Raw genomic sequence first — 27647 nt, 5'->3', positions numbered from 1 at the left:
AAAGCAAATTTATAACCTAATAAAACAAGAAAAAAAGAGACTTTAAACGAATTTTAAAAAATTCGAATATCGAAAACACCAAAAACCGAATTTTCTACGAAACAGAACATAGAAAATGGAATTTCCAGCGAAATTAACCTCGAAAAGTCGATAATTGACAAGATTAAAGTGAAAAAGTCAAAGCTTAGACCAAAATAACAAACTTTCAACAAAATAGAACATAGAAAACAAGATTTTCAACGATTTCAAACTTAGAAAAGTCGCTTATTGACAAGATTAAAGTGAAAGAGTCGAAGTTTAAAGCAAAAAAGCAAATTTATAACCTAATAAAACAAGAAAAAAAGAGACTTTAAACGAATTTTAAAAAATTCGAATATCGAAAACACCAAAAACCGAATTTTCTACGAAACAGAACATAGAAAATGGAATTTCCAGCGAAATTAACCTCGAAAAGTCGATTATTGACAAGATTAAAGTGAAAAAGTCAAAGCTTAGACCAAAATAACAAACTTTCAACAAAATAGAACATAGAAAACGAGATTTTCAACGAAATTAACCTCGAAAAGTCGATTATTGACAAGATTAAAGTGAAAAAGTCAAAGCTTAGACCAAAAAAGCAAATTTCTTTCGATAACCAAAAGCCTCCATTATTTTCAAACGGATTTAGTAACAACCGGAAATATTGTTGACACGATTCCTCGACTCGAGGTAAATAAACATATATTCTAATGATTAATTTTTTTTTTTTTTGTTATGAATTTAGTAGTTATCTCATAAAAATACATTTCGACATATCACAACTAACATCCAATGTCTAGAAAGATAAGACGTAGTCCATTATTAATTTATTTATAGAAAATTGCGTAACGTTAACGGTTTTTTATCGCTTGCTAACCCAAACATATCAACAAATATGTATGTTGTTACTGATAGAGAAAACGAAACTTCTGTAAATCGTATATTATGTACAGGGTGAGGTAATCAAACTCTATTATTGTTTATTTATCGAAATAAGTAAACCAAAACATATTCACGCATATTGCACGTGATCAGGGTTGGAAAAGTCAAAGCCGAGAATGTACCAGGACCGCACTCAGTACATACAAAATAATTTGCTGTTTCATACACATTATAAATAATTATACACAATTATTTTTACAAACATATACTATGTAAGTGTGAAATTTGGAATAGATATAAAGTGAACGGTCAAAATATGGAACATATTCATTTAAAAACCAGGTATTTTCGAATTTTTACTTCTTTCAATTATTATAGAAGGGTGTTTCGAAAAAATTCGGGAGTTAGTATATGACGTGAGAATAATTCTGTAACATAGGAAAATTTTCTCATACTACTCTTTGTTTCTGAGTAGTAGGCCTCTAAAGTTGCGAAATCAGAACTTATATTTAAGTATATTTTCTAAATTATACATTCGTATACCCATGTGGTGTGTTTCCGTTTTAGATATATTAGAATTGTCATCATTTTCTTGCATTTCATTTTTATAAATATTGACAATCATTTGTTTTTCGCTAGCGTTAAAATGAAGCGGATTTTAGCTAATGTTAACAGCTTCAACAGCTGTATCCGTATCAGACATGTTTTAGAAAATTTCGCAACTACTGTACTACATCTGATCTAACGGCTTCTGCAGCGATGCGGCTGATTTGGACCAATAACGATGACGCGCCGGGTTTCGCCCGGGATGTTCACGTGCTGATCATTGTTTTGATTTACTATTTTTCTTCAATAAATAGACTGTCGGGAACAATTATAAATGAAAATGTTGTAAAGAGTGATTTTTAAACTTTTTACTTCTTAATTGAATAAGACAACTTTATTTTTCAATGAGAATCAATTAACTGTCTAATAGGCAGGGAAATGTCTTTTGAGGATATGTTTTAAATGACACCTAGTTTCTCAATTGTATAGTTTATTTCTGGTTTATTTTGTACATGATAAAAATAAAATAATTATTTTCAAGGATCAAGATTAGGAAGATTAAGTCCAGATGATCTTGATCAAATTGAACTTTGAAATTTCAATTTTAAACAAGTTTCTAGAATTTTTGGAAATTAAGATGAAATATGTATATTAATTCAATCTTATGAACGGCAATTTTTAATAAAATTCAAACTTTCAACACAATATTGCTTGAAAAATTGAGTTTTCGATAAAATTAAGCTTAAGAAAGTTATTTTTTACCAAATTTTGCTTAGAAAAGACGATTTGGGACAAAATTTAGCTAATGAAAGTCAATTATTAACTAATAAAAACGAATTTTGGTTCAAATTAATGTTGGCAAACTTAATTTTGTTAAAATTGTACTTGAAACGACAATTATTGACCAAGTTCGGGTGAAAAATCGATTGTTGAACCAACTAAGCCGATTTTTGACCAAACTTAATATAAAATTTTTCGTCAAATGAATCCAAGGAAATTTTTTTAATCAAATTAAACACCGAAAAGTAAATTTTTTTGGAAAAGTGAGTTTTTAATAAAATTAAGATAAAAAATCAAGTGTTATAACAAAAAGCAAATTTTGTCGATATCAAACTAAGAAAAGTTAATTATTAACCAAAATGTGTTTAGTCAAGAAAATTTTGGATCAAAGTAAACATCGAAAAGTCAATTTTAAATCAAAATAAACCAAAAAAGTCCGATTGTTGACCAAACTAGTTATAGAAAACCGAATTTTTGGCCAAATTCAATTGGAAAATCCAAATTATCAACGGTAACAGAAAAATGGATTTCTGACAAAATCGTGTGAAAGGTTCCTGAATAAAATTGTTAATTGTTTGCTGCTCATCTTCATATATGCTCTTAAAATTGTTACTCACTTTCTTTTATAGTTTCCTCTACTTCAAGTAATTACAAAAGCCGTTAGATGGCGTGCGGCTGTGTATGCATCACATTATTAGCTAAATTGACCTTAAGATTCAAATTTATATGACTAAAGCTCTCATGCCGTTATGGAAATATAAAGTTTAAATGTTTCTACAGCGTCTGTTTAATATAATGTTTTCTGGAGTAATTACCGTCACAGGATAAGACCTTCCGTACGTTGGATATCTTCTAATGATTCTCGTCACTAGCGAAACAACTTCAATTGTTAAAAATAATGGACATAAGTCACCATAAACAGCTCCACAAATATATGGAAGCAGCAAGTTGACATTTTGTGTAAGGCCAGAGTCTGGTGCATGCATATTTTTGCGAAAACATTCTATTTATCATAGAAGCCAAGAACTTTTTAACTTAATATACGAGGATGGTCTCAGAAGTACCTGCTCCAGTACTTCCACAGTAGGTGTGAAGTTATGGATCCACGTGGCTATGAAACGGTGCAAAAATTCGATTTTATTTCGGTGAAACATTTCCAAACACTCGATAGAAACATCTTCACGCCGCTGTTTTTGTTCCATTGTGAATGAGTGGCACCCATCTTGCACATATCTTTCTTATGTACATTTTTCAGTTGATATTCGATGTTCAGCACTTTTTGAAATACGTACTATGTCAGCCAGCTCACGCATTTTCAGTCGACGATTATCCATTAGCACTTTGTGGATTTTCTTCAGCATTTCTGAAGTCGTAACTTCATTTGGTCGACCAGTGGGACGCAGGTCCTACGATCTCTGCTACCCAATATTTTATTGTTGATAAAGAAAAAGCAGTCTATTGGTTGGGTTTCTGCCTTTCAAGAAAAGTATCGTATCACATAACGATGATCAATTTTTTCCATGTTTCCTGGACTACACCCTGTACGTTTTTTTCTGTTTCCAACTGCATTAATCTAGTTCGTAGACGCTTCCGTTGTCGTACAACTATGTTATTGTTGGTTTTAAACAGTTTTATTTTAATTTTTTACACATTTACAGCGTTGAAGATAAAATATTTGTAACGAACGTTTATGTAAATATGTGGTGTGGTATATTTCAGTTTTTTTAATGATAAAAATTGATAGCATTACCTATCTAGAGATAATATTGGAACAATATATTAGCGTTGTGTTGGAGATTCGAGATAAAGAGGCCCTAGAAAGGTTTTTTTTCAACAGCTGTTGCTTGACACACTGGGATCTTATTGGATGAATAAATTTTTTTTTGTTTATTTTTGGTTCTTAGAAAATATATTTTAATCTAGCATTTTTCAAATTATTTTCGTTTGCAAAATGTACTAACTCTATTAAAATTTTATTAAATGTCTAAAAAGACTTTACGATTGTCAAAAAATTTTGAATTTGGAATTTCTCAGAAATATGCGTTATCGGAAAATGTGAAAGTCAAAAAATTTAGCCAGAAACAAAATTTGAATTCGAAAAGTCAATTATTTGACAATATTAAAGTGAGACAGTCAAAAAGCAAATTTTTGATCAAATAGGACGTTGAGAATGAAATTGTCTACGAAATTAAGTTTCTTGACAATAATAAAGTGAAAAAGTCGAAGTTTAGAACAAAGAAGCAAATTTTTATCCAAATACAACATGGGACATGAGATTTTCAACAATATTAAGCTTTTAAAATCGAAGTTTAACAAGATTAAAGTGAAAAAGTCAAAATTTACATAAAAAACAGAAGATTAAAGTGAAAAAGTTAAAGCTTAGACTAAAATAACAAATTTTCAACAAAATAGAACATGGAAAACGAGATTTTCAACGAATTTTATCTTAGAACAGTCGCTTTTGACAAGATTAAAGTGGAAAAGTCGAAGTTTACACCAAAAAAGCGAATTTTTTATCAAATAGAACATGAAAAATGAAATTTTCAACGTAATTATCTTAGAAACGTCGATTGTTGACAAGATTAAAGTGAAAAAGTTAAATCTTAGACCAAAATAACAACATAGAAAATGAGATTTATAACGAATTTAAACTCAGAAGTCGATTATTGACAAGATTAAAGTGAAAAAGTGAAAGTTTACACCAAAAAAGCGAATTTTTTAGCAAATAGAACATGAAAAATGAGATTTTCAACGTAATTATCTAAGAAACGTCGATTGTTGACAAGATTAAAGTGAAAAAGTTAAATCTTAGACCAAAATAACAACATAGAAAATGAGATCTATAACGAATTTGAACTCAGAAGTCGATTATTGACAAGATTAAAGTGAAAAAGTGAAAGTTTACACCAAAAAAGCGAATTTTTTAGCAAATAGAACATGAAAAATGAGATTTTCAACGTAATTATCTTAGAAACGTCGATTGTTGACAAGATTAAAGTGAAAAAGTTAAATCTTAGACCAAAATAACAACATAGAAAATGAGATTTTTAACGAATTTAAACTCAGAAGTCGATTATTGACAAGATTAAAGTGAAAAAGTGAAAGTTTACACCAAAAAAGCGAATTTTTTAGCAAATAGAACATGAAAAATGAGATTTTCAACGTAATTATCTTAGAAACGTCGATTGTTGACAAGATTAAAGTGAAAAAGTTGAATCTTAGACCAAAATAACAACATAGAAAATGAGATTTATAACGAATTTAAGCTCAGAAGTCGATTATTGACAAGATTAAAGTGAAAAAATGAAAGTTTACACCAAAAAAAAAACGAATTTTTTAGCAAATAGAACATGAAAAATGAGATTTTCAACGTAATTATCTTAGAAACGTCGATTGTTGACAAGATTAAAGTGAAAAAGTTAAATCTTAGACCAAAATAACAACATAGAAAATGAGATCTATAACGAATTTGAACTCAGAAGTCGATTATTGACAAGATTAAAGTGAAAAAGTGAAAGTTTACACCAAAAAAACGAATTTTTTAGCAAATAGAACATGAAAAATGAGATTTTCAACGTAATTATCTTAGAAACGTCGATTGTTGACAAGATTAAAGTGAAAAAGTTAAATCTTAGACCAAAATAACAACATAGAAAATGAGATTTATAACGAATTTGAACTCAGAAGTCGATTATTGACAAGATTAAAGTGAAAAAGTGAAAGTTTACACCAAAAAAAACGAATTTTTTAGCAAATAGAACATGAAAAATGAGATTTTCAACGTAATTATCTAAGAAACGTCGATTGTTGACAAGATTAAAGTGAAAAAGTTAAATCTTAGACCAAAATAACAACATAGAAAATGAGATCTATAACGAATTTGAACTCAGAAGTCGATTATTGACAAGATTAAAGTGAAAAAGTGAAAGTTTACACCAAAAAAAACGAATTTTTTAGCAAATAGAACATGAAAAATGAGATTTTCAACGTAATTATCTAAGAAACGTCGATTGTTGACAAGATTAAAGTGAAAAAGTTAAATCTTAGACCAAAATAACAACATAGAAAATGAGATCTATAACGAATTTGAACTCAGAAGTCGATTATTGACAAGATTAAAGTGAAAAAGTGAAAGTTTACACCAAAAAAAACGAATTTTTTAGCAAATAGAACATGAAAAATGAGATTTTCAACGTAATTATCTTAGAAACGTCGATTGTTGACAAGATTAAAGTGAAAAAGTTAAATCTTAGACCAAAATAACAACATAGAAAATGAGATTTTTAACGAATTTAAACTCAGAAGTCGATTATTGACAAGATTAAAGTGAAAAAATGAAAGTTTACACCAAAAAAAAACGAATTTTTTAGCAAATAGAACATGAAAAATGAGATTTTCAACGTAATTATCTTAGAAACGTCGATTATTGACAAGATTAAAGTGAAAAAGTGAAAGTTTACACCAAAAAAGCGAAATTTTTAACCAAACAGCTCAGAAAAGTCGAAGATTGACAAAATTTCACGTGCAAAAGCCAAATTATTACTAAATTAACTTCACACTTGTTGATATTTGATAATAAGACAATAAAAGCAAATTTTTGACTAAATAGAACTAGAAATAGAAATAGAATGAATTATTAATCGAAGAGAGGTTAGAAAATACAAATTTAGATAAAAACAATTTTAAAAAGTTAGATTATCAACACAATTAAGCTGAGAAAAGTAAATATTTGACAAAATGAATTCAGAAAATATAATATTTGATTTTATAAAACTTCACAAAGTCAAATTAAAGCAAATGTATGATATAAACACAGAAATTTTGAAAAAAATCGAATTTCAGCCCATAATTATGTTGAATATACATCTCCGTGTCTTTCAAGCGAATTTTTAGACACCCTGTATTAATGTCGTATATTAATATTAAACAGTGATTACAAAATTTTGACCGTAGATTAAAAGTAGAGACACGTGTATACGAGATTATTAAAATGTACATAAAAAAATATAGAAAACAATACGTCGAACGTTGAAACATATGAAATAATAAACAAAAAAGTTGGAAATTAGTTGCTCATCAATAGGACAATCTATTATCTAGTGACGTCACAACGATTCTAATCCATTCCACCGAGAAATGCGTTCACAAAAGCGAAACTAATCGCGCTAATACCAAGGTTATACTTTATTCGTACTCGTATATCCAATAACAGAACGTACATGTCGCATTTTCATGAATAAATATCTAGTAGAAAAATGCTTGTTTCAAAAAATGTCAAATTTTGATAAAATTCAACTTGATAATGGAAATTTTTAACCAAGTTGGAATTGGAAAAGTCAACTTTTAACAAAATTCAAATTTTCATGAGAATTTGGCTCAGAAAACTCAATTTTTGTCAAAATTAAACTTGCAATTTTCAACAAAATTAGGCTTTCAGGAAACAATTTTTGAAAAAATCAAGTTCCACTAAAAATTCCAATTTTCACCAGAAAAAACGCCCTTGATTACCACCAGACTTCCCTTCTTTCAAAGAATATCTATCCCTATACTCTCCACGGCTGCTAGCTCTCTACCTTTCTCTTTTAAGACCTTGGTAAAACCAATCTTTGGTTATAGATGCAAAAAATTGTCGCACTTCAAATAAATAATAATCTGACGCACAACAAGACTTTCCTCTCAAATCGGCAGTTGCCAGGACAAGAACAAGGAGGCATCTCTATTCGACATCACGTCTGAAGCTTGGTTCATTTGCGTTGCACATTCGTCAACTCTTGCGGATCTCCCCTAATAATTTCAAAGAGCAATTTATAGTATCATTGGAGGGTCTAAAAGGGGGTTAATCGGCGAGTGCTGGTACCAGGGTAGTTTTCTACTGCACCCCTTGTAACCTCAATATTCTACGAAGGTAGACGACCTGATTGCGAACGATCCTCAAGCATCAAATCTCCACTATACAAGCGATTAAAACAACGCTGTGCATTTCGTTCATTATCCGTGTCTTTTTCTTTTATTTTACATATTTTCCTTTAGACTTTTGTTTCTTCACGACATTTCCTGTATATTGTTATAGTTACAAGTAAGGAATTTTTATAAACGCCTATAATAACGTGAAAAATTGTTTATAATAAATATTAGCATAAGAAATGACAAGTTGAAGAAATTTATTAGCATCCACTATAAATTCCACGTTGTTTATCACAAATACAAAACAAAACTAAACTGTACGTCCGTAGAACAGGATTTAAAAGTATTCATTTAATTATTTTACTCCTCGGGGTCTGTAAAGCAGAGCATACACGGTCAATAAAACTGACAGTAGGTATTGATAAAAGTACTGAAGGTGCCCTTCTTCAGTATTTTCTGTGATTACACGATCATTATTACTGAAAGTATTACTGATGTTCGTTTAATTCACACGGTCATTATTACTGTCAATATTATTCGTCAGTTCCCGCTTTCCATCCTTTAGTAGATAACTTAACATGGATAGAGCCTGTTTGGCAATAGTTATAGCTTCTGCTGTTGTAAAAAAAAGAAAAAAAAGAAGAATATGGGTTAAGGATTGGCTGTTGGAAAGAGACAGGTACACCCATTTAAACCTATTGAATGAAATAGTAGTTAAAAATCCTGCAGATTTCAAAAATTATTTTCGAATGAGTGAAACAACGTTTTTAACTTTATTGGACATGGTTTCACCTCATATTAAAAAGCAAGACACTAATATGAGACAAAGTATCAGTCCAAAAGAGCGACTCGCTGTTACTTTGCGATACCTGGCGACAGGAAGAAATTTTGCTGACCTCAAGTTCTCAGCATTGATTTCCCCAGCAGCAATTAGTTCAATGATAATTGAAACATGTGAAACTCTCATCTATGTGCTTCGAGATTATATCAAGGTAAGTTGAACAAAAAAATTCAATTAGTAAAATATTTTATTAGTATGTATAGGCATTTATACACTTTACAAAATTTTATTTTATTCAGAAAATGTATGATAGTAGTCCTTCAAGTTATTTTTTGATGAAATGCCGTTATCATCGATTGGATCATAATTGTTATTATTGTTTAAAATCATAATTTTTTGGGGGGAAGTGGTGGTGGTAGAAGGGACATGGACTGGACTAGGAAGGGTTCCGTTCAGTATTTGGGAAGGATTTGATGAATGGAGGCAGGAAGATTGCGGCTCGTTGATTTTAACGGAGTTGTGATGCAGATTCCCCATTGTAGCCTCAAATAAAATGTCGTTTATGGCCTTTTCGGCAAGTATTTTTTGGGACGCATCCAAATTTTGCAATTTTGTAGCCCAAACTTTCGCTAAGTTAAGATTGTAATCTCCTTCTTTTTCCTTGGTCAGGTACTCACACGCTAAATTCAGCAAATCTGATTGTTTATTACATTTTTTTTGTTTTTTGGATTTTCTGTTGTAATTTATTGAAGTCGAAGGCTGAGTGATAACATCGTCCTCTGGAATTATGTTTGTAGTTTCTTGAGCCTAAAAAATAAAACAAGAGTTAAAAAATTCCTCGATGTTCATATTTCATGCTTTAAAAATGATTGACATTCTTTGTAACTAATTACAGCAAATTTTTATTACTACTAATAATAACAATCTTATTATTATTTAAAAAATATTTTTTTTTTTACAGCTTCCCTTAACAGAAGAGGAATGGTTATTAACTGCAGCAGAATTCAGCAAGAACTGCCACTTTCCTACTTGTCTCGGAGCTCTTGATGGAAAGCATATCGCCATAAAAAAACCGGCTAATACCTCCTCTCTGTATTATAATTATAAAGGACACTTTAGCATTGTTTTAATGGCATTGGTCAATGCAAATAAGGAATTTATAATGGTGGATGTAGGAGCTAATGGTAGGATCTCCGACGGTGGGGTCCTCTTTTATACAAAATTTTGGGATTTGTTTCTAAAAAAGCAATTGCATATTCCACCTCCCACAAAGTTACCAGGTTCAGAGGATTATTTTCCTTACGTTTTTGTGGCAGATGAGGCCTTTGCTTTGCACTGCAACCTTATGAAACCATACCCTCAAAAAAAATGTACAAAGGAGCAAGATACTTTCAATAAACGACTGTCCACAGCTCGATGTGTAGTCGAAAATGCCTTTGGCATTCTCGCATCAAGATTTGGTGTGTTTCAAAAGCCAATAAATCTTGGTCCTGACAAAGCAACAAAAATTACACTAGCATGCTGCTATCTGCATAATTACTTAAAAAAGGAATCTCTAAACTTTAGTGCACAAAACGAAATTGAAAGCATAGATGTAGGGGCTAGTCTTCGTGAAGAACATAGTAGGAATGCAAGCGACGCAAAATCCACAAGGGATAAATATTGTACATATTTTAATCTTACATAATAATTTGTCATAATACTTTTGCAAATGTTAATTTTTTATTTCAAAAAATTTAATACTGAAATTTATGGTAAAAACCAAACAATCAAAATCATACCTGTTCCTCTTCCTCGTTTTCCACATCAATCGACGAGTGGGTTTCGAATGGCTGCTCGATTTTATCAAGAAATTGAAGAGCATAAAATACCCATGACGACGGAGTGTAAATGTCTTCGGTACCACATCCAGACCTTTAATAACATAATAAATTCATTTCATATTTTCTTTTTTATATAATTATTATAAAAACAACTATACCTAATGCCTAAATAAAATTTTACTAAGAAAATCAAAATGTTGGTATATATTCTCACCTTTTCGAAGATTCAATTTTCTTAAGTTCTTTTCGAAAATTTGATCTTAATGTATTTATTTTTTTCCTGACATCGGAAATTTCCGCGTTAGGTTTTATTTTTTTGTACAAAGGCAATAATTTATTTAAGGCTTCCATCCTTTTATTTTTTTTCATGTAATTTGGATCTGTGGAGCTCCACAATTCGGGCATGGATTCAAAAGTATGAATAAATAATTTAAGATCTTCGTCCATATTATCCTCCATCTGCAAATTATTTAACAAAATGTAAATGAAGTTATGATTAATATTTTCGTTATTAACCCTCCGAGTACCATGGGGTCCTTTTGGGACCCAACACTTTTACGAGAATTTAACTTTCTCTGCTGTATGACCTTTGTAAACTCCGTTTTAAAATATTGTTTCTTCAGAAAATACAAGAAAAAACAAGTTGCACCTTTTATTTATTTTTGGGCATAAGTTAAAAGATGAGTAAACTTGAAGGTAAAATTCATTATTAGCATTCAAAAACATGTGAAAGTACCAAGTTTCAACTTCCTATTCAATAACCCAAGATTTAAAATGGAAAAAAATATTTGGGGTCCAAAAAGGACCCCTGTGGTACTTGACTTTCATGAGGACCGTGGTACCCAGAGGGTTAAATTCACAGTATTTTAAAAATAATCTTGTACTTACTTTGGATGCACGAGTTTTTGCACAATTTAATAACTGAGGAAGATAAATTTATCGTAATTAAACTTAATTTAACTTAATTTAAATAACGTAATTTAACTTAAATTCGTAAGAAAATAAGCAGGCTTCACGTTTTCAGAGAAAATAAACGGCAACTCTACAAAAAGCAAACCAACGTCGAACTCCAAGATTTCATCAATTAGATGGCACGTGTTTTCACAACCTAAACCCGCCTCATTACTGAAGAATGAAGCAAACCCGGCCACACGGTCATTATTACTGTCAGTATCCCCACTACTCGGCGACCAGAACTGAGGAATGAATGGATTGAAGCATCAATCTTCAGTACCCTCTTCAGTACTTCAATACCTCGGATTACACGATCAGTATTACTGACAATATTTTTCGATACTGTCAGTATTATTGACCGTGTATGCTCTGCTTAAAAAGCTGGGTATCGTCCGCTGCAGCGCGCGCAAACGGTGACGTAGTGCACACTGCCATTGGTCTTCCTTACGACGTGACGTCATGGGTACAACGATTACTAAACCAGACCCCGTAACCCCTCGCCGCCGCTCTCGCCCCTCTCCATTAACCGCTCGTAGGATAGGGCCAGTGCATAACGCGAGAATTCAGTTAGACATAGCGCTTGGTCGAGTTGGTTTTGTATTTATTTATGTCGTTTGTCAGTTCCGCTATGGCGTAGTGGTACAAAAAACGCGTAACCCAGTGACGATTACCTTTAATTAAATAGTGCGAAATAAATATTTAATGGTGAAGATGTCGGTGATGCAAATACAACAAGCCAAGAGGCAGCAGTGCTATCTTTGTGACCTTCCCAGGATGCCATGGGCGATGGTTCACGATTTTTCGGAAGCGGTATGTAGAGGTTGCGTTAATTATGAGGGCGCCGATAGGATAGAAATAGTTTTAGAAACTGCCCGACAAATGAAACGAGCTCACGGTTTTCAAGAACAAAGATCTGGACATAATACTAAAACACATCGGGGTACTACCGCCCACGATCACCAGAACGGCGAAGTAGTAGCGTCGTCTAGTAGACAACAGAACGCTCCCCATCATACGCCCGCGTACGGAATCCATCATTCTAGAACGAATATGTTGGCAGAATATCAAGCCGCTCAACAACAACAACCTCCGCCGCCTCCTAGAGGTAGAACTCAATTAGAAGCGACATCCGAGCACGAACACGTAGCCCGCACCACCGTTCGTTTACCAACGGCGGCACATTTAACACCTCACCATCAATTACAAACCCATCACCATTCTAGTAACGGCAGGCCTGGCGCTCTACCCCAACAGGGTATCAAAAGAGGATTATCGACCACGGAAGACGACGAACATCACGGACACCATCATTCTAACGGCGATATCAGCGGCGCTAAAAGAATGATGTCCGTTGAAGAACACAGTAACGCTGTACGACCCCCTTTAACAAGGGGAGATTCATTACCTGCAGTTTCGTTAGGACAATCGTTCGTTATATCTACGGAGAGAACGTTTAAACAAGAAAAACATCCCATCAGGACCGCTTCCTTTGACGCCGGGACCGCATTCAAACCTAGTGGTATGAAAATTTTCTTAAATACTCTACCAGGTATTTTAAATAGTTACATAATTTTATATTTGTAGTAATACGTAGATGTAGTTTTATTCGATACTTTTATACAAGGTGTATTCGTTATTGCTACACAATTATGTGGACTACATTATAGTTGAAGTTGGAGAACAATATTAAAATCAACAATTCGAGGACTATTTTTCAAATAAATATATCAATTTTATGATATTTTAGCTTACCCACCTGTATTTTCATAAAAGTATGTTAAGAAATCAAATTTTTCATTTTAACAATATAATTTCAATTCCATCGTCGATTTCGAGACACCTTGTATATGTAACTGTTTATAATACTAACATGAAAATTGAAAAACAAAATGGAAGTATTGGAATTGATTTGTACGTATTTCGAAACCCCCCCACGTATAAACAAATAATATAAATAATTATCGTAATAAAGAATTTCAAAACACGAAGGTCTCCGTGGGCCTCGTTGCTGTAGACGATTCTATCTTTCTCGGTTGTGTACATAACATTTATTTTTATCGTGAATAATGTATATCTTATTTTGTTTATTACCGCCATACTACCGGATGTGTACAAATATTCGAATATTAAAATATTAGACGATAGAACGCGAGAACATTTGTTGTATGTAAAACGAAGCATGATGACTAAACATTGATGGCATACGTCATCGTTTCATGTCTAGAGTATCGTGACGTCACGACACTTTGGTTTGCATACTATCGGTCGACTATTTCGTGAATAGATTTAATATTAACTGAAATATGATTTTGTTAACAATGATTTTTTTTTAAATTATTTATAAAATATGAATTTCAGTCTAGTGACTGAGGAAAATAATACACCATAATCTTAATTTTTTTTAAATGTACCGATTTATATGGAAATTTGGTGTTAAATTCATATCACCTTATAGATATTGTTATTTAAAGATAGTGGAAATTGCCCCTAAAGTTGAAAATACTATATTTTACAATACCACCATTATAAACCATCACTAACGAAATAGTTTTTCGGAAAAAATTCGTTTTCTCATTAATCGAATGTGAAAATGTAAAAAAAATATGTGATAATTTTGATAGTCGTAACTAACCCCTATTCTTAAAACGTTTTAGCCCTTAGAACCATGTCTAATGAAAAAAGTTTAAAATAAAATAGTTATTTCCATATTTTCCCGTCCAGGAGTGTGAAATAAATGTGGTTTCACATAACGGGTTATGATAGCCAAAAACATCTTTCATTTCTAGAACGTTTTTACCCCTATAAGCCTCCCTTAACAATAAAATCTTTCCAAAAAATTATTTTTTTATTTTAATCCGTCAAAGTGTAAAATAAATGTGATTTTATATTTTTTATGTGCTAGCTATTAATTTTGTGAATTTTAAGAACATTTTAACCCTATAAATCACCCTTAACAAAGTAATATTTTCAAATATTTTTTTTCACATCAATCTAATCTAAAATAGTGAAATCAGTGGTTTTTAAGCGGTATTACAAATTCCCTTTTCACAACTTTTCAACCCTTAAAACCATCCTTAACGAAGAAAATTTAGAAAAATTGTTTTTTTTTACATTAATCCCATCTAATAGTGTGAAATAAATCTATTTTTGGATTGTATCTTATTATAATCATTAAAACTCTCTTTTTCAGAACATTTCAACCCTTGAAAGCCACCCTTAATGAAACAAAATCCAAAAAAATGTTTTTATATTATTACAATCTAAAAGTATGAATAAAATAAAATTGTTTTTTTCATATTAATCCCATCTAATAGTGTGAAATAAATCTATTTTTGGATTGTATCTTATTATAATCATTAAAACTCTCTTTTTCAGAACATTTCAACCCTTGAAAGCCACCCTTAATGAAACAAAATCCAAAAAAATGTTTTTATATTATTACAATCTAAAAGTATGAATAAAATAAAATTGTTTTTTTCATATTAATCCCATCTAATAGTGTGAAATAAATCTATTTTTGGATTGTATCTTATTATAATCATTCAAACTCTCTTTTTGAGAACATTTCAACCCTTGAAAGCCACCCTTAATGAAACAAAATCCAAAAAAATGTTGTTTTATATTAATCAAATCCAAAAGTATAGAATAATTTCATTTTTCACATTGTAGGTTATGAGATCCATCATTTTAAGAACATTTTAACCCTTATAAACCACCCTTAACGAATGAATTTTCTAAAAAAAATGTTTTTTTTTATATTCTGAACCCAACGTACTGACTGAATGTGATTTCACATTATGGGTTGTGACAGCCATCAACAATTTCCATTTTACGAATATTTCAATCGTTAAAAACCACCCTTAACGAAGACATTTTCCATAAAAAGGTTTTTTCATATTAATCCGATCCGAAAGCTATTGACAAGGTCCATTCTATACGATTTCAACCTTTATAAACCACCCTTTACGAAGTTCATAAAATCGTTACTCTATATCTAGTGTCAAATATGCCAAAAACGTATTTTCTGTAAATGATAACTCAATTTTCTTTCTGTCATAACAATCTTTCATTCGCTGATTCTTTGATTTCCTATTGGGGTTACTAACTAGATATTTAAATCTCGCCACTGTTTTTTGATCATAACTTTTCGATACTTTTCAATTCAGAAAGTTCCCACTTCCATTTCACATCTTTGAAATATTCAGGAATATGAATGGAACCAAATTATTTAAAATAATGTTTTTATTTGTTGTGTATCACGTAAACTATAGGGTAGGCAAAAACTTTTGGCCGGTAGTGTATATTCATAATAATTCATCATCGTCAAAATTATTCTATTGACATAAACCTTCAATATTTTACCTTGATATTCAGTGGATGAATTACAAATTATTTCTCGTTAAAGCCACTCGTCAAGTCGCCCCTGTATGATAATATTTATAGAAAAACACCGAAAATCATAAAATAAACGTATTTTATAAAACAAATGTAAATGTATAAAAGTATATAAAATATTTAACCGTTGCTTAAATTCCTTTAAAGATAATACACGTTATCAATTATTTCAACTTAATCTACTTATTAATGAAATAGACTATTAATATTAATCGAGAACACATTAAAAATATCAATAAATAATTTTATCTTGTCAAAAATCAACCATTTTCTTTAAATCGTATATTTGTATTAATTAGCTTTCTCTTCCGAACGGTAAAACCAAGATTAACTATCATCATCATCACATCTCAGACTCTACCTAGTTCGCTACGTTAATGCCGTTACTTCGAAAAGAAAACCACCGTTAATCGTACAAAATTTGTTATCAATGAAAAAAAAAATCCAGTTAAACTGAAATTAACCGAACGTCGTGAGTTCGTTGAACTTTTGAAGAATGTTGCAAATAATTAACTAGCTCCAATTACATAATACATGGAAACATAACGTTGTTATTCGAAAGCTTTCACTGAATCGACTCGGATATCGAGAAAAAATTTATGTAAGCAACAAAAAGATTGACCTGCAACGAAAAAACGTTATATCATTGATATGCTCTAGTGTATTTTAAAATGAACGTAAACATCATTATCGAATAAATCATTTTAATTTACTCAATATTTTAATTTGATAAATATTTTAGAGAGTAATGTCCTGAAGCCTATACTGTCTCCAGACAGCTGTTTATATAACGTCACTTTTCTTGTCTGGATTATATGTTTTTAAATTATATTTTATTTTCCCTATTTCTCATACAGTACGAAGTAATATATCTAGAAAACTGCTAAAACAGTAACGAATTTTGTATTAAAGTCGAGAATAAAACCGCCAAGAATAAATTTAGATTTCTAAGATGTCCGTCAGTAGGCGTCATATTCTAAATAATCGTTTACTAATTGTAAGTAAATTACTAGTTTCTTAAAGATGATCTTTATTGTGAGACATTTTGTATAATAACGCATATTATGAATTCGTTTTTGAAAATTAAATAATTATTATAATGTGAGGAACATTTTAATGTATTACGTGACTGCATTGTGTGCTGCCTAACCAAAAGGTTAAAATAACAGTTTGAAAACTTTGTTTAAAGGTGAATCGATGGTCAATGGCGACTGAGACAACTTGAAATGGAAGTTAAAATATAAATTATAACGCTTTCATTCATATCAATATAATAATTGGTACAAATATTTTCAATTAATTCTTCCTGAAAGCTCTCATCATACTCACATTTCTATCACTGTGTATTAAGAATTATCGTGAATTAAACTGACTTTTCGTTTTTTTTTTTATTTCATATTATCATATGTTATTGATAAAACAATTCAAGAATTATCAGTTCGTTGACTCCCCCTCACAATACGTAATTTTTATACTGACATATTTAATTCCAAATCACTTGAACAAACCCAATAAACTGATAGCAGATATAAAAACAATCATATCTTGTTTCCAGGCAATAATAAAAATTTAATATCATACATTTTTTATTAGATGATTATTCTTAAAATATTTTTCACCTTTACAATTAAAATTAATACAATAATTAACTGAATACCACCCTGGATTGCATATATATATATATATATATATATATATATATATATATATATAACTCGGTCCTGTACGTGACGTAAAAGTCAGTCATGCCAAATAGTCGGACAGGAGTTTAAAATGGAACCGGTTTTGAAACTGGTCGCTTGACCGGTTCTTTTATCAGTTGTAAGTACCTGTCCGTGTATAACTACGTCAAGGTATTAGCGTTATAAAAAAAGGCTTTCACGTGCGGTGTTGCCACGTCTTCTATTAAGAAAGTCTGTGATAAGGAAATATATATAAGAATACATATTTTTTAATTTAAATAGGAATTATACGAGTTTACTCTCAATAAAATTTTGTTCTTTTCATAACAGTATACAAGAAGAGTTTTTCTACTTTTGATATCAACAATTATAATTTTTTTCAATATTTCTTTGCAGGGTTAGGTCTAGTGTCAAAACAATTTATTTTTTTCTGTTTTTAGTTTTGTCCAATAACTCCGAGAATATTGATTTTAGAGAAAAACGATTCAAACAACAAATGAAGTTTATGAAAAGTTATACAAAAAAGGTTATATAAGTTTTTTACGTGAATCTATTCTTTTGGCTGTTATGATACAAAATATTTCGGTAGAAGTAAAATTGGCTACCCTTTTGTACCCTTTAGGATCATAGCAGCCAAATGAATATGTATATGTAAAAAATGTGAAGTATTATGACTAAAATTTTCTTCTTTCTTTCTTTCTTTTAGGGATTAATTTTTCTAATCTAGGACAAGCTTAGACAAAAGTACGAGTAAAGTAAATTCGGGATGGGGTTTATCCTTTTCGTTTTTATTAATATTTGTCAGATTGATATAATACTATTCCTTCCAAAAAATGCATATTTCAACTCTTAAGAAAATAATTGAATAGCAGCATTTTCTCAATATGAGATATCAAATGTAGGAATTATACTTGGCAACGCCGCGTCCAACTGGTCAAGCAAGTCGTTTTGTCCCATATCATAATATTTTTTACCTGCTTCTACTACTACTACTACTATGAAATGCTTGGCCCCCTTCTTGTTTTACCGTTGTGTGTCAATTTCGGTATTTTTGTATTTCGTCATCGTTTATTATAAATTTGCATGCGTAGACCTCATGGAATTAAAAATATGCCAATCTGTATATACCTATATTATAACGACATAACTACGAAATATTCGTTGATAATTGAATCAAATAATATAATGAATTATGTTAAAACTAAAGCAAGAAAAATGTGTCTCATACTCAAATTTTTTCTTGTCTTTTCTGTAACGGATCAAATGACGCTGTTGTCGGCGTGTACTAAGTTTTAACAATACGTATTATCAAATGCGAGTTGTAACAGTTTATGAAGTAATTTTGGTCGAAAAGTCAATTTATTTGAATGATTTTATTAATTAAAATTAAAACCAAAAATTTTAAAAAATATAAAGCAATAGTTCTTCTAAATATAAAAACTAACTTTTTCACGTCAAATACAAGGTGTCTCAAAAGAAAATGTACCTTAGTATTAGTTATTTCGTGATCGCAGCTATTCGGAGGGTCGCGGGAGATATATTAATCGGTAGTCTGGTTGTTGTAGCTTCTGGGGCTTCCAAAGCCTTTTAGAATGACCAGAAACGTAGTTGTCAACTTTCTATTGAAACACCTTGTATCATAAACACTCCCTAGTAGCTCCGTCAAGCACAGTTATAATGGATTTCGTGCAACGTTGAATTCTTTTTGTGCAATAATTTTTTTTTTCATTTACTTTGTTTCAACACACCTTGTATCTTTTTTCGTCATTAAATATGGAAGTTTTACGCTTTAATGTCAAATTTTTTTTTGACTCGTGTTAAGGTGAATAACGATATTAATGTCTCCGTTTCGCAATATTCTAATTGTTTCAATTAAAATGTTTCCACATACAATTTAATGAATGAGTTCGTTTGAATTCAAAATACCTACTAGTCCACAAATAATAAATTACTCATTTCAAAATGGAACATTAGATATGGTGTACAGAAAGTTGGCACGTATTTGAAAATATATCAACGCCAATTTCTACGGATTATGATGTCATGTATAAAAACCTTTAAAACAATAATTAAAAAACAAAAAGGTATATATAAATTATATGTCTCTTGAGATACGATACGAATTAATAACGAAACAACACCGCCCAGTATATTTTGAATAACCAAATTTAATTTTCATATTAATCGAATGGAAATTAGAAAATATATAATTAACGTAGAACCATAGAAATATTTAACAATGGTGCAGTTGAGCCAGTCCGCGTCGGATGTTGAGTACCCGGTCAGTTACAATGACATCCAAATGACCTTGAAGAACTTTCTCACGAAATACTTGGGCTAGCATCTGCCGTTCAAGGAAATAAAATAGCTTTGAGCTTTCAGAGAATCACTTGCCTATGTCGAAACTATTTTCTTTCCTCTATAAATACGAGGGTTGGCTTAAAAGTTTCAGAAATACCATAGAATCGAGATAATTTTTTTCTATAATCATTTATCTAAAGTCTATATAGTTAATCCTGCAATGCTACATTTTCAACGCTTACAAATGACAGTTAACCTCAAAATAGGCGTTTAAGGGCCATTCATAAATTACGTCACACGAATTTTGAACATTTTTATTATCATCTCTCCTGATGTGACGTGACAAGGAAATAGCTATTATCATTTTTTACTTAGATTTTCATTGAATAATCTAATAAAATCAACATAAAGTCCTGCTCCTTGTGACACATTGCCACATTTTGGTAACGTGTGACGTAATATATGGATAACGTTTCCGATAACGTCTTCGTCAGCGTTAGTTCGAAAACTTTTCAAATAACCCTTGTAAAAGCTCTTTTAAAATATTTGAATAAACATATGCCGGGGAAAGTATTTCTGTGATTCGCAATGTGACCATGAATTTATTTCTTCCTATTCCCTCCCTCAATTGAAGTATTTTTATAATATTTAATTCAGTTTTCTTTATTTTTAAAGAGCTCCCTAGAAACTGGTCAAGTTTTCATGTGCAAACAGTGCATCTCGAATTTCTTTGGCCGAATCTACCACACTATCTATCTGCTATGTGACTGAATTTACCACTCTAATGCCATGTATTTAACTGAAAATCCCTATTCTAATTTAAGGGTATTTTTGAAAGTTTTAAAATCAGTTGTATTTCTATAACTACCCCAAAAGCAAGGGTTTTTTTCTTTCCCTTTTCATACATAATTTATAGCAAAATCTTAAAATAGACTTGAGAACAAAGAAATATTTTTTTTTGTAGGTTAGTATAATTTATTCAATTAGTGTAACACAGCTCAGTGTAATTTTTTTGCGTGGAATACATATCCGCCCCTATGTACGCGCATATGTAGGTTACGTTTTTTTTTCGACGTTTGCATAAAGAATTCTTTCTAAACCTAATGACAGATGGTCCGTTTCCTTTCTTGAAACCAGCTGGCCTATTTATCATCATACCTACGTATTAACGTATTTGAAAACAACAGCAAAATACCTATCTACACCTGTACCGACTGTTGTACATATTTTTTTTATAACGTACCTACGTTTCCCAAAGAGTCTGCTCAGAACTGGTTAACCGAAGACCGTATCATGTTTTCCCATGTGAACGGTGACCTCATTCGATTTATGAATAGTTTATTAATTTCTTTTTCAATTTAATGTCTTGAAATATAGGGTGTTAAATAACAAGATCAACAAAAAAATTCTAAATTAAAACAAAATTAAATGATTGTACGAATATATTCCATTGAAAACTGATACTATTTATAATAGTCATCTCTTTCTTTTACATAGATGCATAGCAACCTATCTGTTTCTTGGAATAATAATATATCCGACGTTGCCAGATATAACGAAAGTTCGGCAAATATACTTGAAATCTATTTAAAATTTATAAATACAAAAATTCAGAGACCTGACAAATCGTAGTTGCTCTTTTTTAGCGTTGGTATGATAATCATGATGAATATTACCAGAAATTTAAACTTCGCCCCATATTTTTTCAACAGTAAAGCATCGATAACCAAGGAAATAATCATACGGTTTTATGTTCTGAAAGGCAAATTTAGGAAGCGAAGTGATAATCAATAATACTAGTTTCTTTTCCGCATAACGCATATTCCAGAAAATAGAAACTTTTTGACGATGTTTTCATATCTTGGAAGCACTCGTAATAACACACCACCTGGCGAGCATAAATTTAATTAATTATTCCAAAGAGAGACGTGCCTTGGGAGCAGGCTCTAAATATGCGAGCAATACTCCCAAAGATTTTTCTTTACATAAACCGAAAAAAGTCTAAAATTTTGAAACTATATTATAATTATAAGTGCGTTTATGTAAATTATTTTTTCTTTATGCATTTCATCAGAATTAATTTACAAACATAAGAAATGATAAATTAATGTTTGTTGGCTTCGTAATATTTAATGCAAATTTGTTTAATAACATATTCAAATCGCAACAACCACCTTGAAAGTGTTGCGTTAAAATCAGCATATTTTTTTATGCGCGAGTGACTAATGTTTAGAAATAAAATGCTTTATTTACTTGTAGAAATTGTTAAAAGAAGCCAAATTTTTATTGGATGACTATATTACTAACAACTTTCCATAAAACACTAATTTTGTTTCCAAAACATCTAGGTACTATATGTGTACAATTGCAAACAAAAGTTTACTATCGTTTATATAAATATGCGCAGTAAACAATAATTTTAATGTCAAATATACATCAAAATAATTCCTTATTTATTCATCGAAAAAAAATCGCGTTTACATCATCAATTTTATAGTCTCTCAAAAGTTTTTACATTTATTTAATAAAAATATCAGCTGTTTTATGTTTCCTGCCACATGCCAACAAACCAATAAAACTTGATTGTAATATAAACATACGAATCAAGTGTACGAATTATTTGGTCTGTTGCCCACGAACCTAACAACACATATTACAGTTGAGAATATGAACGTGGCAACGTCGCGCGTGACGATTTTCACCGTTTAAAAATACGACGTAACCAAGAAAAAACCCGCCGCGGTCGCATTCTCGTAAAACGGAAACGTTCGATCGTATGCGATAACTTCCGAAGCACGTAATTGTCACAGTCTACGTCACGAGACGTAGGAAGGAGGTCACGTGAACAATACACGTTCGAATAGGTTTTATCAAAAGGGTTTCCAAATTGTGATGTATGTATTGAAACTATAAATTATTTTATATAAATAATTATTTAACCAGTATTTTTAATACATTAAATTCATATATAAATTCCAATACTTCTAATATTGTTGAATTTGGAATTAGTATAAACGGTTAATTAATAATTATAGCACCTGTCTCGGTAGCGAGTGCGAATGGAACAAGTTCTAGTTCTCCTTTAAGCAACAGGACCGGCTCACCACCTGAAGCCAATATGGCCGGTGCTACACCGCAGACTCAACCTACTACAGGTTCCGGTCAGAGTCCAATGGCGGCTCTAATCTCTGTAGCCGATAATTTACCACCCGGTAGTCCACGTTCAACTGGTGGTAGTCCGCCTACCAACGTAGCACCTCGATCGGCGTCTAGGGGATCGCAACATTCACCGAACTCAACAGGTATGACGATGATAACATATTTTGTATACTCTTACTTAATTTCGAATTTTTAGCGGGATCGTCAAGTGGTAGACGATCGTCTGGTTCGAGACACGTTTCATCGACGACTGTAACATCAACAGAAGCTGGTACTATGTCGACTGGCGGTAACGAATCCTTAACAAATAACGGAGAAAACGTTGCCGCCGCTACACCAACGGCTACAGCCACTTTGAAATGTACTTTGTGCCAGGAAAGATTAGAAGACACGCATTTCGTGCAATGTCCTTCAGTGCCCCATCACAAATTCTGTTTTCCCTGTAGCAGGGAGAGCATAAAGAGGCAAGGAGCTGGATCAGAGGTAAATATAATCATATATATCAGTTTAGATATGACTTGGTGAATTAATCTGAAATATAATTCAATTTGGCAACGCTGTAACGTACTATTCATTACGAAAACATTCAACTGTTTTTGATTGTTAACAATACATTGATGATTTTATAAGAGCAACTTTCGATTTCATTATTTTACGAACAAGGAACTAGAAGTGTTTTTATGTATAATTATTTGACATGCTGGTTATGTAAATGCGTCATTCTAAAGTTGAATAGAAACTGAATTGCAGTTGGCGTTGCGTTTCCTCACGTTTCTGCATGTTGATTGTGCGCCGTGCTTGACGCAGTGGCGTGTATTACAATTTAATAAATTGTTTCTTATTTTGGAAAATAATAATTTGGAATTAGACAAAATCGCGACCATGAACTTTATCTGTATGAAGCATTCCCTTTCATTTATGTTTTTAAAATTATAACTTTGAAGTTTCTCAGTTCCGTTTCTGCTCTGATAAAATGTTGGTTCCTTTTTTTATATTGTTATGTATGTTATATTTTTATATTGTCCACGTTTTTTTTTCATAGGCGTAGAACAAACATTGTTTTAACTGAACCAAGTCACAATATTTCTCTTTTCATATTTTATTTTATATAAATTTGAAATTGGAAAAATTAAATATGATTAAAAATTTACATCTTCTATTCGTATAAGGACATGCTGCAAACTCTTTTTATATATAAAAAGTTGATTCAACTGATACTTCAAGATATTTTTGGATCTTAACTAACCTCTATATCTTTAGAAACTGTCTTACAAAAATAAATTATATAATTTATCATAAAGGATTGTCTCTTACATTGAAAATTCAAATTATAAATTTTCTTTCTTTAATACGTAAATCTGATTTCTACCCAAAGACAGAATTTAAAATTAAATAATCAAATGTTATTATTCACTGGCAACTTAAAGCATATAAAATAACAATATGCGACGTTAATTGTGTCACATTCACCTCGAACTTTTGCGGGCATTTTTAATTATTTTTTCATTACAAAAATGAAATTATCACTTCAAATTATTCAAATGCTCTCTAAAGAGTAGAGTATAGAATAATTTCCATATTCATTATTACATTGGATCCCCTCCTCCCCTTAAGGACGCCATCTTGTACATCGGACGAATGCGGAGTTGCCGCGTTTATTTTACCATTTCACATATTTAAAGAGTCTTAAGATAAATACGTATTATGTAAAAAATAAAAGTTTTTGTTTATTTTTTCAGTGTGTTTAAAATAAAAATGGGACTTAAATTTTAAAACCAATATTTGAACCCTTTTTTGGCCAATAAAAAACTAAAAATTCCTTGAATTGTTTCCGAAAACTGTACTAATTATTTTTCGAATGTCGTATTTTTTCTTTCGATGAGTATCTACTTACAAAAACGACTATTTTGAAAAAAAAAAAAACAATTGAATATCATAATTTGAACAATTTTTACAAATTATTAAATACTTGAAGAACTAACCTAACCTCAAAAGTTTTAATTGTTGGAATGAAAAAAAAAGTATTAAACATATTGATTATACCATGTTTATAATCAAAAATAGGGTGAACCACAGTTCCAAATAATAACCCTATGGTTTTGTTGCTAATTCGTCTTTTTATATTGAGTCACTATGATTCATTCTTTTTTTTTCTTGCCGAATAGCACCACATCATACACATGGTTGCAGTGTGACGCATTTATTTTTTGATTTTACTCTACTTGCAAATAATTTTCTATCATGAAAATATAAACTATTTTAAAACTATTCGTATTTTACACGTACGAGGTGTGATTAAAAAATGTATGTCTCATAATTTCATAATAATGTTTTAATTTTTGCGTATTAAAAGCCCCCAGTCTGTCTACATCTATCTTAATTACCAGATCTATCACTATGTCACTTCTAGTTCTCCCGAAAATAAAAAATATGTTAGAGAATGTTTCTATCCATGAGTCAACGTTGGGATAAAAAATTTGTTATCTTTTTACTTTGTTTTTAATTTAACAATTCACTGTGTTTTTTATCACACCTTGTATACACAACAATAATTAAACAAATAAAAAAAGTAATGAAACAAATGACTAAATTACCGGTGTTGCAATAATAGAAAATAATTAACTATAACGGAATTTATCTTTATTAGTAGAACTTTTGCTTCATGTCATCTTGTGCATCTAATGTTTGCAGCGTTGCCGTGATTATTGTGCCAACAAATATTTTGGATTAATATATATGAAATACTGATGTAATTTTTTATTTTAGGTATATTGTCCGAGTGGAGAGAAATGTCCATTGGCGAATTCGAACGTACCCTGGGCATTTATGCAGGGAGAAATCGCCACGATTTTAGGCGAAGATTACAAAGTGAAGAAAGAGCGCGAATCTTAAAAAATACGACACGTTGTTGAGGGTGAAACTCTTTGCTCGATAAAATCGAGAAAAATCTCTTGACAGAGAAGCGAAATTGGTGAAAGGCAAGAAAAAAAAACAAGTCGAGACGTCGAAAAAATAAAAGAATAGTTGGTGTAATTAATTGTAGATCGGAGAAGGCTGTGTCGAAACATTTAGTTTTTATGTAAACCGAATATAAGGGCTAATTTCGCCGAATTTTTTGTAAATACGACAACATCTTTGCAGTTGTCTCGGGTGTTTAATTTTTTTGGAGGCTGTAAATATTGTATATTCATCAGCTGATTATTATATGATAATATTTCGTGGTACTTTCGGGCCATCGCTTTTATTTATGGAAAATACACTAGTCAAACAAGTGAAGTGATGTAAAACTTCATTGATAGGAACTACAAAACTCGCTGGTAATTTAAGAAGAAGATATATTTAAAACATTCTCCCCTTAAATAATATAATCTGTCGTTTTATCGTCCGTGTTATATTCGATTAACCCCCTGTATATCGAGTCGCGGATTTTTTAGAATGGACGTTTAGACCTGTACATTTATACTTAATATACTCGAAGAAACGTACTTTCTTTAGGATGTGTACGTCGTTTTGTCTAAACGTTTGAAAAAATATTTTTTCCGGTGAGAAAAAAATCTCAAAATTACTGTCCCCTCGAGCAAGGTTTTGTAAATTGATACATTTTCGTAAAAGAATTGATAATATTTTGATTCTTGTAGAAACATCGAAAAGAATTCAAAAATTTAATTTTAACTTTGGTTCATGTTTACAATAGAAAGTTGATTAATTTTTTTTACAATATTATGAACACATTGATTTTTACTAATTTTTGCGTTTTTATCCCATAGGCGCGGATACTATAATTTTTTAATTAAATATGTCATAAAATGTTATTCTTCGACTTTCTCCCTGTATAATTTCTGGAAATTTGAGCCTGACAAAATCAATTTTGGTTAGGCATTTAGATACATCTCTTATCTATCTATTGACCTGAAAAAGAATTCTGCAACCCTCGTAGTTTGGAAACAATGGAATTTTTTCAATTTTCTAGTGCTTTAAAATCGAAAAAAATGGAATGTTCAACTTTGAAGCTCTACAATGTGGATCATATTTTCAATAAAAGTTGGATTAGGGTGACCAAATCATTTTCAGAAAATGTAACCCCCCTCTAAATAGAATGGAATCGTCAATTTCAATTTGCTTCTCTTTCAAATAAGCAACTGTATTTTCAAGACTTTCCCATTTTGGCACTTTTTTCAATAACGTCACACACTATTATTTTGTCTGTAACAGTGATCGGTGGCGCGACAAGCGGACCAATCGCTAAATACTAGGTTAGTGGGCGTTGTTAGTTCACATGATTGCAAACAGGTGTAGTTATTGTAGCACCGCAGCCAATCAACTGCAGATGTGACTCAAAAGTAACCAAGCAAAATCTTTTGAAAACATTTATAATTTTGAAAACTTTTCAGGACAGCTTATGTTTTTATGAAAAACCGGGAC

The 27647-nt window shown here is 31.0% G+C and overlaps 4 protein-coding genes across 7 annotated transcripts in view; 3 read left to right on the top strand and 1 right to left on the bottom strand.

Moving 5' to 3' along the window:
• Positions 1-27647, top strand: part of LOC130897467 (uncharacterized) — a 131486-nt gene that overhangs the window by 53140 nt on the left and 50699 nt on the right. The gene's annotated exons all lie outside the window — the stretch shown is intronic.
• LOC130897470 (putative nuclease HARBI1) lies at positions 8512-10698 on the top strand. The gene is made up of 2 exons (XM_057806348.1): positions 8512-9122; positions 9873-10698. The coding sequence occupies exons 1-2, from the start codon at positions 8709-8711 to the stop codon at positions 10596-10598; spliced, it is 1140 nt and encodes a 379-aa protein (XP_057662331.1). The 5' UTR covers positions 8512-8708; the 3' UTR covers positions 10599-10698.
• Positions 9146-11757, bottom strand: LOC130897472 (uncharacterized). Its single transcript, XM_057806349.1, has 4 exons — positions 11623-11757; positions 10949-11193; positions 10693-10825; positions 9146-9718 (listed from the first exon to the last, which is right to left on the bottom strand). Exons 2-4 carry the CDS (start codon positions 11191-11193, stop codon positions 9203-9205), a joined length of 894 nt encoding a protein of 297 aa, XP_057662332.1. The 5' UTR covers positions 11623-11757; the 3' UTR covers positions 9146-9202.
• LOC130897469 (interferon regulatory factor 2-binding protein-like B) lies at positions 12126-26220 on the top strand. Of its 2 annotated transcripts, none has more exons than XM_057806346.1 (4): positions 12126-13237; positions 23102-23368; positions 23422-23708; positions 25992-26220. In XM_057806346.1, exons 1-4 carry the CDS (start codon positions 12391-12393, stop codon positions 26115-26117), a joined length of 1527 nt encoding a protein of 508 aa, XP_057662329.1. In that variant the 5' UTR covers positions 12126-12390; the 3' UTR covers positions 26118-26220. The 2 variants fall into 2 exon arrangements, with proteins under 2 accessions (XP_057662329.1, XP_057662330.1); XM_057806347.1 differs by having other exon boundaries at positions 12145-13207.

This window comes from Diorhabda carinulata, chromosome 8 (genome assembly GCF_026250575.1).
Source record: "Diorhabda carinulata isolate Delta chromosome 8, icDioCari1.1, whole genome shotgun sequence".
Classification (NCBI taxonomy): domain Eukaryota; kingdom Metazoa; phylum Arthropoda; class Insecta; order Coleoptera; family Chrysomelidae; genus Diorhabda; species Diorhabda carinulata.
Note: the sequence above shows the minus strand (reverse complement) of the source record. Positions and strands in the feature narration are given on the sequence as shown.

Coding starts and splice junctions, on each gene's coding strand:
- LOC130897469 (XM_057806346.1), top strand. CDS start 12,391: ATGGTGAAGATGTCGGTGATGCAAATACAACAAGCCAAGAGGCAGCAG. Junction 13,238..23,101: donor TTTCTTAAATACTCTACCAG/GTATTTTAAATA, acceptor TAATAATTATAG/CACCTGTCTCGGTAGCGAGT. Junction 23,369..23,421: donor ACATTCACCGAACTCAACAG/GTATGACGATGA, acceptor TCGAATTTTTAG/CGGGATCGTCAAGTGGTAGA.
- LOC130897470 (XM_057806348.1), top strand. CDS start 8,709: ATGGATAGAGCCTGTTTGGCAATAGTTATAGCTTCTGCTGTTGTAAAA. Junction 9,123..9,872: donor TGCTTCGAGATTATATCAAG/GTAAGTTGAACA, acceptor TTTTTTTTACAG/CTTCCCTTAACAGAAGAGGA.
- LOC130897472 (XM_057806349.1), bottom strand. CDS start 11,193: ATGGAGGATAATATGGACGAAGATCTTAAATTATTTATTCATACTTTT. Junction 10,826..10,948: donor AAAATTGAATCTTCGAAAAG/GTGAGAATATAT, acceptor ATGTTATTAAAG/GTCTGGATGTGGTACCGAAG. Junction 9,719..10,692: donor AAAACGAGGAAGAGGAACAG/GTATGATTTTGA, acceptor TTTATTTTTTAG/GCTCAAGAAACTACAAACAT.